This window comes from Balaenoptera physalus, assembly GCF_965194825.1.
Source record: "Balaenoptera physalus genome assembly, chromosome: 3".
Lineage (NCBI taxonomy): Eukaryota > Metazoa > Chordata > Mammalia > Artiodactyla > Balaenopteridae > Balaenoptera > Balaenoptera physalus.
The window spans coordinates 22,954,389-22,966,580 of record NC_138890.1 but is presented as its reverse complement, the minus strand read 5'-3'; the positions used below and the strand labels follow the sequence as shown (position 1 = coordinate 22,966,580).

Below are 12,192 nucleotides of genomic sequence, written 5' to 3'. Positions count from 1 at the left end.
CTTTAACAGCTCAACTGAACTGTTAAGTGTACTTAAAAATAGAAGGGAAAAAGGGAGCACACTCCACAAATAGGTCCTTAGAAATTTACCATGAAAGTCTTGAGTTGGGCATAAACTGTTTCCAGTGCAGTACCGCCCTGATGCATATGACTATATAAAGTAGAGAAAAGAGGGAGCCCCCCTCCAAAAAAAAAGCCCAACCAAACACTATACACTTCAATTGCACATCCAAAACTGTCCCGTCTACACACCCAACAGGATATCCTTACATCATAACTGGTGCCTCCACCTCCCCACCCCCAAAAAAGAAAAAAAAAAAAATTATCCCGGTAGGCACAGACACGTTATAGGAACTTTGTAGGAAAGCACAAAGAGGCTGTACAGATTACAACCACCACCTTACCTGCTGCCGGAGAGTTTGTGTGCGTGTTGTTTTTAAGTGTTTCGCCCAGCTCCTCCTTCTCCCACTACAAACAGCAAACACATGAGTGAGCTAATCAGCTCTTAAACTGAAAAACCTTTCGATCCAGGCGAGTGATGGAAGATATAAAGCTGAGGGGCGGCAGGAGGGTCAAATAAAAGTTGCTCCGCAGTTCGCTCATCCAAGCCCCGCAGCGAGCGCAGACGGGTGAGGTTCCCAAAGCCACTTTCACACCTTCCGTAATGCACTAGCAAAGAGAAGCCCGGAGAGGCTGAAGTTTCCATGGAGGGCACCGTCGGGGAGACGCAGCCCGGGAGGACGCAACGGTTGGGCTCGCTACCTCTGCACACGGGCGAGCCGGGGCTCCGGCGCTCAGGTGAGTGGCTCCTCCGGTGGCTCTCTGGGGACCGTCTCGGGCGGCCCTTGGCCCGCGGCGCCTGCTCGGTCGGGGCCGCGGTCGGCGGCGGCGGCGTCGGGCCGGGCGGGCTGGGGCCGCGAGCCGCGCCGGGCCCCGGGAGGCTGCCCAGCGAGGCGGCGGCGGCGGGCGGGCGCGTGGGACTGTGTTGGCTGCCCCGCAGGAGCTGGTAGGGCACCGTGGCGCGGATGGGCTGCAGCAGCCGGCCGGCTCCCGCAACCGGGGCGCAGTACACGCCGCCGCCGCCGCCGCCGCCGCCACCGCCGCCCGCACCGTTCCCGCTCCCGGCGGCGGGAGTGGCGGGCGGGGAACCCGCGGCGCTGCGCCGCATCCTCTGCGGCGGGGGATGAGGAGTCTGAGAGGAACTGGAAGAGGAGGAGGCAGTGCACATGGTGGCTCCGCGGGCCCTGGACGATGCCGGCCAACACCGAGGCGCGGAGCGGGAGGCGCGCGAGCGTGTGGGAGCCGGCGCGCTAGTGCATGCGAGTGTGTAAGGGGGAGGGGCGGGGGGGATCGTGGAGGGGGAGGAGTCTCTCGGCTCCCCCTGCGCAACGCGCACCCCCGCCGCCTCAGCGAGGGGGGGAGGGGAAGGCTGCGAAAACGAACATCCAACGGCCCCAACCACCCGACCGGGCTGGGTGTGGCGGTTACGGCCGGGGCCGCGAGGAGCCCGGAGCCGCCGCCGCCGCCGCCGCCCCGGGCCTCGCGCTGACAGGGGAAAGGGGCAGCCGCCGGCATCACGCAGACGCGCGGGGCTGCACGCGCACGAGAGCCCGGCAGCTGCAGGGAGGGCCGGGATCCCTGCTTCTGGGGACCTGGTAGGGGGAAAGGGCCTCGAGGTGCCTGGCTGAACGCAGAGCCAAGCCCCCGCCTCCTCTGCCCGCTCCTCACTCCATAAGGCACCTAACCCCGCAACCCGTAACCCGCCCCCTGCACCGCCTCCCGGCGCTCGGGGCGGGCAGATGACGCAACGAGAATGCCCATTGTCTCCGTCACTCTCCACCAGAACGCGAGTGATTGGTTTCCGGGTAGGAGTGAGAGGAGCACCGGCCAACGAAAGTGGGCGTCCTACTTTGGAGGCGGGATACGAAGGAGCGAAGGCGGAGAAAGGGGCTGTGCGTTCAAAGAGGGGCGTGAGAGTTGACAGGCTTTGAGGTGAGAGGGGGACCGTGATTGGGCTGCCCTGGGACAGTGGGTCCGTGTGTGTCCTGCGCGTACCCCGACACCCACAGACACGCACGCCCACGGAAGCAGGTTGTGAGGACTCCACCCTCCAGGGCCGTTTGTACCACTTGAGACAGAGGATACATCAGGCAAACTTGACTTTGCAAGTACACCTGTTCTGGTGGTGGGATGTTTGAGAAGAAGCCATCCCTTGCCCACTAATTTTAGTAATCTGAGTTTTTGTGTTGAGTAGACTAATCAAAAGAATGTAAGGCCATCAGAAGCAATGTCTGGGGGTTGGATTGAACCCTGGGTGGATACTTTTACAGTTATCCTATGGAGTGAAAAGAGATCATCAAATCTTCTGTTCCAAGACAATAACTCTGAATTGCAGGGGTCAACAAGGACTTGTCCATCATTGCACCGTCAGTTAAATGGAGGTGTGATGGAGGGCACGCCCTGTTGTCTTTTCCCAGAAGCAGATGGCCTCTTGGGAGAAATAATACCAGACTTGATGTAATAATCCACTGGGGTAAATTTAGTTTTTATTCTGCGGTGGAACTTAAGAGAAACTAAGATTTTGGATGACTGTCAGGAACCGAAGTTTACCCCACAGTAAACCAAGGTTTGAAACATTAAGCAGGAACAATTGATTGAAGGGTCCACATCAGATACCCTCCATTCGTTTCCATGAGAGAAAAAAGAAGTGGGAGATCAGATTGGTCTACTCTTGGTGTCTGCCCACACTGACAAGCTTCCTCTGATTTCAGGCATTAAATGCAGGGGTCAATTTCACTTAGAGGAGCCATCCCTCTCAGCTTCATTGTGCCCTCAGAACAGAAAGCATAGTAGGTTCTGTAAAAAGTGGATGAAACCACTTTTTCTGTAAAATGCAAGAATTGCACCCATGAATACTAGTGACAGTTCCTCACTTTATCACATAGTAGAATAACAGCTAACATTTACTGAGCATTTCATGTGTCAGCCACTGTTGTAAGAATGTTTTATGTGTTAATTCCTTCAATCCTCCTATAATCCACAAGGTACGATACTGCTATTATCCCCATTGTGTTCACATGTATTTGCTTTCGAGAATAACATATATTAAATATAAATGTAGTAAAAACTTTGCTCTTTTCAATTCAGTGTAATTGACCTATTGTGTTATTTTTTCCATCTAAAATGAAAGATTTCCTCATTCATTAGGAAATTGCCTTCCTTCATGGGGAAAAAGAATGATAAATGGCTTCTTTCTGATGACTTTTTCAGAATATCAAGAACAAAAATTGACGGATTAAAATATGTGAAGTGTTTAAAAATGCTGGTAAATTGCCAAGTTGTCGATTTGATGACAGCATGGTTTCAAAATAGAAATGTTATCTCTGGCCACTCCTAAATATAAGTATGTAACGACCCCAACACTTTAGATTACAGTAATTCTAAATTTATACCAAGCCACAGTCCTAATGATCAATACCTGATTTGGATCTAAAACAACCTACCTAGCCATATGTTAAAGTCTTTCTGTGTTTGTTCAAAACTGCCAACGCCAACTTAAATCAGACAACCAAAACAAATCTAAATGACACACACAGAGAACTAGTATGATCTTAAAATACTATTTTCAGTTGCTGATAAGTCACCATGACCTATTTGGAGGTTCAATCACCTTCTCTTTACTAAATATATCTTGGTTGCCTCTTAAACCTTTGTACCCATGAAATAAATACTGATCTTTATGTGTAAGGAATTCAGTCTCCAAACAAATCAAAGGTGGGCTAAAATCAACTAAACCCAGTATCGGCTTTCCAATGTCCATTTGTTGAGTTCTTAACAGTATTTTATTCTTAGTGAGTTTGGGAGTGGGCTCCAAGGGTATGAAAAGAAGCTTTAGGAAAACATACCCCTCAGTAAATTGGGACCCCCCTTAGAAGGAAGTGTGGATTGCTGGGCGAGAAGAGCATTGTTACCCGACTGTGCTAGCTATGGGATGGTTAGGTCCTGTGCAGATTATCTCTATTTGTTGAATATAAGTGTAACAATCCCTGGAAGTTCTATATATGTTAATGTTGGTGATGACCTCTTTACTAGTTTGACCTACCTAGAAGAAGACAACACTGAAAGCACAATTTGGTGGCATGGGAAACACCTTTGTTCTCAGTAACCCGCGTCTTGGCTGTTTGTGGAACAAGATTCCACCATTAGCTAATCTGAAGTAGAACTATTACACTTACTTCTTGGTTCATATATGGTAATGGACTATACTTTAGGTTCCATTAAAACTTGGAATCATTGGCTACCTCTGATTAATATGTAGCCCCATGTGAAGAGAGAATGAGATAACTAACGGGCCTACAGAGCTACCAAAACCTCCCTCTTCTAGTTTCATCCAGGTTTGCCAGGGGATGCATCCAAGCCCCAACCAAATCTAAGAGGCAGTCCAGGCTGTCAGTATCAGAAATGAGGTCACGGCTGAGAGAGAACACTAAACAGATCTGCACTGATGTTCATCTTCAGCTGATTAAACTCTCTTGTAGGTGGATTCTTTAGAGCAGCAACAAAAAGAGCCTTGCCTGAATTTTTGTCCCTGGCAGATGCTTACAGTAAAACTCCTTACTGCTTGTGACAGGCTACGTGCACCTTTGCACTAGGTGTTCCCTCTGCCTGAGCAATTCCTACCCCAGTTACCCACATGGCTTGCTCCCTCATTTCCTCCAGGTCTTCACTCAGATGTCATCACCTTCACAATGAAAGCTTTTCTGAAAACTCTTTTTTAAAATTGCAAGCACCCCCTAGATGTTCCCTACTCTCTTCCTTTTTTTTTCCCCAGAGCACACATCACCACCCACCTATTGTATATTTTAATTATTTTTTGTTCTGTCCGTGTAGAATGTAAGAGCCATGAAGGCAAGACTTTTTATCTGTTTTATTACTGCTGACTCTCCACAATAGTGCTTGGTACCTGGTAGACAATATTTGCTCAATGTTGTTGAAAAGAGTAGCAAATTTTAACCAGTGCTTGTCCCATGAACTAAACTGTGCCTTTCATCAGAAAAAAAAAAAAAGGATAATAAGAAGTATATCACTGTTGCAAAGACATAGCCACAGAGTAGAAAAATGTTCCATGTGGCTTTTTAAACTAAACAGATATTCGCACTGGGGCCAGCATTCAAAAGGGAAGCATATCTTGTATTATGATCCTTATACAGGCAAAGTGAAAAATACTAGTCCTAAGAGGGGTGGGATAGGGAGGGTGGGAGGGAGGGTGACGCGAGAGGGAGGAGATATGGGAACATATGTATCTGTATAACTGATTCACTTTGTTATAAAGCAGAAACTAACACCATTGTAAAGCAATTATACTCCAATAAAGATGTTTAAAAAAAAAATACTAGTCCTAGTGGCTCTTGGAGGCTCATCAGATGTTGAAAATGGAAACTGAAATTGGTAATGGAGAAAAGGCAGTTGAAATTTGCAGGAAAAAAAAATAACCAACTGAAACTGACAGAGAAGGACAGTTGAGGAGGATCTTACAGAGTGACATCTGCTGATGTGTAGTTAGTTCTATCTCTCTGTTAGGAGCAATTCTCAAGAGGCCTGTGTAAGGAAACTGAAAAATATATATATTTAATTAAGTAGAAAGGAACATTTCATGTAAATAATAAATATTTTACTTTGTTTCTTTCCCCCCCCCCAGCTTTATTGAGATGTAATTGACATAAAAGATTGTGTAAGTTGAAGGCGTGTAATGTAATGATTTGATATGGGTATTTAGTGCAAAATGATTAACACGATAAGGTTACTTAACACATCCATCACCTCACATAGTTATAAACCTTTTTTATGATGAGAACTTTTAAAATCTATTCTCTTAGTAGCTTTTAAATATACAATATACTGTCGTTAACTATAGTCACCATGCTGTACATTACGTCCCTGAACTTATTCATCTTATAACTTGAAGTTTGTACCATTGACCACCCTCACCCATTTCTCCCACTCCCCAGCCCCTGCTCCTATTCTCTGTTTATGTGAGTTTGGATTTTTTTCGATTCCACATGTAAGTGAGATCATATAGTATTTGTCTTTCTCCATCTGACTTACTTCACGTATCATAATGCCCTCAAGGTTCATCCATGTCATCACAAATGGCAGGATTTCATTCTTTTTATGGCTGAATAATATTCCATTGTGTATATATACCACAATTTTTTTCCATTCATCCATCAGTGGACACTTGGGTTATTTTCATATCTTGGCTGTTGTAAATAGTGCTGCAATGAACATGGGAATGCACATATCTCTTTGAGATATTGATTTCATTTCCTTCAGATATATACCCAGAAGTAGAATTGCTGGATCATATGGTAGTTCTATTTTTAAGTTTTTGAGGAACCTCCATAATGTTCTACATAGTGGCTGCACGAGTTTACAATCCCGTCAACAGTGCACAAGGGTTCCCATGTCTCTATATCCTCACCAGTACTTATTATTGCTTAACTTTTTGATAATAGCCATTCTAACAAGTGTGAGGTGGTATCTCATTTCGGTTTTAATTTGTATTTCTCTGATGATTAGTGATGTTGAGCACCTTTTCATATACCTGTTGACCGTTTGAATATCTTCTTTGGAAAAAATGTCTACTCAGATCCTTTGCCCATTTTTAATGGGATTGTTTTGGTTTTTTGCTATTGCATGAGTTGCTTATATATTTTGGATATGAACCCCTTATCAAATATGTTGTTTGCAAATATTTCTCCCATTCTGTGGGTTGTCTTTTCGTTTTTGTTGATTGTTTCTTTTGCTGTGCAGAAGGCTTTTTAGTTTGATGTAGTTTCACTTGTTGATTTTGCTTTTGTTGTGATGCTTTCGGTGTCATAACCATAAAATCCTTGATAAGACTAATGTCAAGGAGCTTTTCCCTATGCTTTTTTTTTTTTTTTTAAAGATTTAACTTTATTTATTTTTGGCTGCGCTGGGTCTTCGTTGCTGTGCACGGGCTTTCTCTAGCTGTGGCGAGCAGGGGCTATTCCTCATTGCGGTGCACGGGCTTCTCCTTGTGGTGGCTTCTCTTGTTGAGGAGCACAGGCTCTAGGCGTGTGGGCTTCAGTAGTTGCGGCGCGTGGGCTCAGTAGTTGTGGCACACAGGCTCTAGAGCGCAGGCTCAGTAGTTGTGTTGCACGGGCTTAGTTGCTCCGCGGCACGTGGGATCTTCCCGGACCAGGAATTGAACCCGTGTCCCCTGCATTGACAGGCAGATTCTTATCCACTGCGCCGCCAGGGAAGTCCCTATGCTTTGTTTTTAAAAGAAGTTCAGAAGAGGCAAGAGAAAGAGGGGGTATCTTGTTTTTTAAGTGATAAATATCAAAAGAGTATGTATGCAATTATTCCTACCTGGATAGAAAATAGTGACGAGGACCACCAATTTTTCAGCTTTCATCTCCACAGCAATTCCTATCACCAACTATGATGCCAGGGGCACATCCCCTAAGCTGATACATAAGTAGAGTTTTATCATTTAACTAAAAGACTATATTGTACAAAGCCAACACATTCAGAGGCTAAATAAAGATTTGGGGATCAGAAACCTGCAAATATTCTCTCTTTGCTGTGACATTTCATTTGTTTTAGTTCCAAACATGGTGTCAACAGTACATGAGAGCAGTAGTGGTCCTATGAAGAGACTGTGCTTGATTATCATAATACTATTTTTTTTAAGTGAGAGTTTGGAGTGATTAAAATGTGTCGATTAATTTCCTCCTCTGTGACTGAATTTTACTTTTTACCATATAAGTGTGTTGAGTGACTGCTGTTAAGGTGCAATCAACTCATCAGCAGCGCTTGACTAGAGAAGTTATTAAAATTATTTTAAACTTTTTATAGCACAGTGTCCTACCAAGCATCCTATTGAGAAGGTTTCCAGTGTCCTACCAAGCATCCTATTGAAAAGGTTCATATTAATATATTTAATAGGCCTACATGAGCATTTAATAGCAATAATACTAGCATCAGGCCTTAGTAACTCCTCATCAAGTCACTTATTAAATGCCTTCAAAGTGCAACGCTCTTGTATAGCCTGTAAGAGATCCTTGTTTTCATACTTTGGTAAATTGTAGTCTCTCAGAGGTAAAAAGGTAATTTCTACAGATAAAGGTAGAAACCATGTCTAAACATAGGTCTTCCATAAGAGAGATGCAAATGAAGCCAATGGAAGCAATGGGAGGGAAAGATCACTTTTGAGGAAAGGCTTCAGGAAAGAAGAGTATGAGGAAATCTTGTCACTAGGGATACACAGGCTGTGTTAGGAGATGATCGAGCAGTGTGCCTCGACTGATGGTAAACGGAAGATAAGTCTTGGTCTGTTGATGGCATGTCATGGAGGTTGCCAGGCAAGGCTTGCCCTTTATCGAGTATGCAGGGAGGAGCTGTTGAAGATTCTTGAGCGGGTGGGGAGAACATGAATGGAGCTGGGCTTTTTGAATATTAATGCAAGAATAGTTTACAACCTGGATGGAGACTGTAAACTGGAAGATGATTTAGTAGACTTTGAGAATAGTCCATGGAGTTTAGGTAATGAGAGTTAGGAGAATGATAGGGGACATGGAGGGGAGGAAAAGATGCAGGTGATACTCCTTCTTAGCTGATGGACCTTGAAAGTAGGACGTCAGACAGCTCTGAAGCTTCAGGCTTGGATGCCTAAGAGGATAGTGGTGGCTTTAACAGGAATAGGGAGCCAAGAGAAGGAGCAGGTTTGGGAGAAGATAATGAACTCATCTATAAATAAGACAACCAGAGGCTATTCAAGTGGAGACAGTTTTTTCCTTTGTTTTATTGAGATATAATTGACATATAGCACTGTATAAGTTGAAGGTGTACAGCGTAAAGACTTGACTTACCTATATTATGAAATGTTTACCGTAACTAGTTGAGTTATCATTCATCATCTGATTTTGATACAAGGGGAAAAAAGAGAAAAAAACTCGTTTGGAGTTTTTAAGAGCAGTTTTTAAATGATAGTTGAGAAGAGCATAGGTATGGTTTGGGGGGTTATCCATGTACATATGATAGTTGAAGCCATGGGCACAAATGAAGTTGGCGAGGGAGAAAAATATAGAAATAAAGAAAAAGAGGATCAAGGCGAAAATTTTGAGAAATTATACATTAGTGGAGGAGGAAAAGTAAGCAAATAAACAATCCAAAGAAAACAAAACTAGGAAAGAAGGCAGAAGGGAAGAACTTCTTAATTAAAGAATTTGGTGTCTCAGAGGATGTTTGGTAGATGTCTGTGGGATATCTGGGAGCTCACGTCCCCTTCTCTAAGAACTCATCCTCCGCCAACACACAGAGGGTTTGGGCCTGACAGCTATGTTTGTACGATTTGACCTTGTTCTTCTGACCATGGTTGGTTTGACCTGAGTTCGATAACTGACCAAAGCTGCACCAATCAGGTTTTCTCCCCTGGGAATTTGGAATTAAGAAATACAATGTTATTCTATTAAGGGCATGAACTGGGTGATCACAGAAACCTGTGTATGGGGTGGCCATCTTCTGTCACAGAAACAGAAAAGTGGAGGAAACCTGCCTTCTGAAAGAAACGAATGAAGTGACTTGCAGAAAATCAAAATGAGAACAGATGACCTGAGAGCGAGAGAGAGAGAAACTGAGAGTATGCTTATTTTCCCATGACGACTATTTTCTGTCTTATCCCTTTTCTTCAATCTTCTAAAACCATCCCCACACCTGCCTACCCTGATGCGACTCCAGTATATTCCTACCATCAAATCTACAAATTTTTTGGCATTTGGACCCATCTCTCCTTTCTTTCTTCCTCTCCTGTCAAAAGCCATTCCTCTACTTATGATTTAAATTCCTTCCCCTCTTCTTAGGGGTTTCATTTCTTCAGTTATTCCCTTCCTCTTGTTCATCATCAAATTCTTGATTATCCCCAATATGTATAAACATGCTCCATCCTAACATTTAGAAAAAAACAAAGATTCTGATGCTATCCCTTTCCATCTGTAATACTAATTCTCTGATCCCTTCACAGCAACCTTCTTGAGAGAGATGTCTACAGGTTAACTCTGATTTCCTATTCAATCTACTCGAATCTGACTTCCACCCCCACCACGCCAATGAAAACTGCTAATCCATGTTGTCAACAGCCTACATATTGCTGGACCCAGTGGGTGTTCCTTGAACCTCATCCTACTCCAACTTTTAGCAGTTTTCAACACAGTTGGTCAGGCTCAACTTTTTGAAAACCAAATCTCTTCTATTGGCTGGTCTGTCTCCTAATTCTCTAACCACTGCTGTTCAGTGACCTTCAGGGGTTTTTCCTCCTCTAATGCCCTCTAAAAACTGGGCTCTATTCTCTGCTTTCTTGTCTGTGAACTCACCTTCTTGGTAATCTCAGTCATTCCCATAGCTTTAAATACTAAAAATGGTAACAAATTCGCAAATTAATCTCTTTAGCCTAGACATTTCCTCCAAAATCTGTATTCAGATATTCATTTGTCTGTATGACATGTCAAGTCTCCGTGAATATCTGAAATTAATGTATCTGAAATAGAACTAAACTCTCAATTTGTATCAACCTGCTTTCCTCCCCTCACTATTAAAAAGAAATTCTATCTTTACTTTTTCCCACTTCAGTAAATGTTATCACCATTCACCCAGTTATTGTAAACAAGACAACCCAGGCAATATTCTTGATTTTTCCCTCTCCTTCCCTCCCCAACTCTAACCTATCAGCTGGTCCTCTTATTTGCTCCTCGTGAATAGATGTGTAGTCCATCCACTTCTCTCCATCTCCTCTGCTACTACATTAAACCAAACTGCCATCATCTCTTACCTGAGCTATTGCTGTAGCTGCCAACTGGTCTTCTACCTTCTACTCTTGCCTCCTTTCATCTATTTTCTGCTCATCAGTCAGGGTAAACCTGGAAATACATCGGACCCTGTTGTTTCCTGCTTAAATCAGTTCAATGTTTTCCAATTAGTTTGCCATGAGATCCAAATTCCTTTAAATACGTAAAAGGCCTGGCCTGCTCTGGCTTCTGCCTCCTTCTCCAACCTTACCTCCCTTGATTCTCCCCCTCACCCTTTAAGTTCCAGCCACAGTGGCCTCCTTTCACTTCCCCCGAAACAGCACTGCAGGGTCTGCACACAGGTGTATCCTCAGCCTAAAACACTCCTTCCACAGCCCCAATCCTCAGTTGCCCTGAGTGGCTCCCTCCCATTCTTCAGATCTCAGTTTAAATGCCTTGTCTTCAGAGTATCCTTTCTGAGTCCTTGCCTATCACTAATAACCTATAATAATGTATCATTAGGTCAGTTTGTTTCATCTGTAGTGCTCATTATACGGTGTTAATACACAATTGTTTACCTGTTTATGTAAGCCTTCCCCACTAGATTATAAAGTCTCTCAAGGCAGGGACCTTGTCTCTTCTGTTGACTACTTGGTCACTGAACACCTAGGAGTGCCTGGAATATAGCAGGTGCCCGAGAATTATTTGTTAAAACTTTATTGGTTACTGATAGCTTCCTAGTTCCTGATGCTAATCCCTGTGCAGCCCTATTATACTTTCTGTGAGAGAGTTTCTTTGGTCTTATATTACCCTCCCCCTTGCTGTTTCAATCATTTGAATAGGTTTTTGTTCTTATAGTTAAATGATGACTAATTGATAAAGTCTTTAAAAGGATGTGGTGATCAGCAATGTCAAAAGCTGTTAGATGGGGAAGAAGGTTAAGGGCTAAGCAAAGTCATTGGATCTCATCACTGGAAATCTTCACACCAATAGTGTCCATAAAATGTGGCTCTGTGGAAGCCAGGGTACAGTTGGGTTGATGAGAAGGGTGAGAAGATGAATGCAAGTAATGTAGAATTCTCTTTTTGAGAAATCTGACAGTAAACAGAAGGCATGAAGTCAAATGGGATCTTGGGGTTCATCAGAGTCCAAGAAAGTATATGTTGCTTTAGTTTAAAAAGAATAGGGAAGAAACATCTACTGATATGCCAATAGAAGCCAAAAGAGAAAAAAATGAAGTTGGAATGAGGAGGACTAATAGATTTAGTTTCCATGAGGCAGTAGAGGATTTGATCAAGAGCACAAGTTTGACAAAACGGGACAATGTTTCCCCCTCCATTTACAGGAAGAAGGGACGTTAAGAGAGTGAAGATAAAGAAAAAATT

At 43.7% G+C, this 12,192-nt stretch overlaps 1 protein-coding gene across 1 annotated transcript in view; it reads right to left on the bottom strand.

Moving 5' to 3' along the window:
- Positions 1 to 4,709, bottom strand: part of LOC309657057 (uncharacterized protein) — a gene marked incomplete at its 5' end in the record, with an annotated part of 131,418 nt that extends 126,709 nt beyond the window's left edge. The window contains 2 exons of the mRNA XM_082454017.1: positions 762 to 1,984; positions 4,618 to 4,709. Of these exons, the coding sequence (XP_082310143.1) occupies positions 762 to 1,984; positions 4,618 to 4,709 (1,315 nt within the window). The remainder of the gene's footprint in view (positions 1 to 761; positions 1,985 to 4,617) is intronic.
- Positions 4,710 to 12,192: the final 7,483 nt, after the last annotated feature.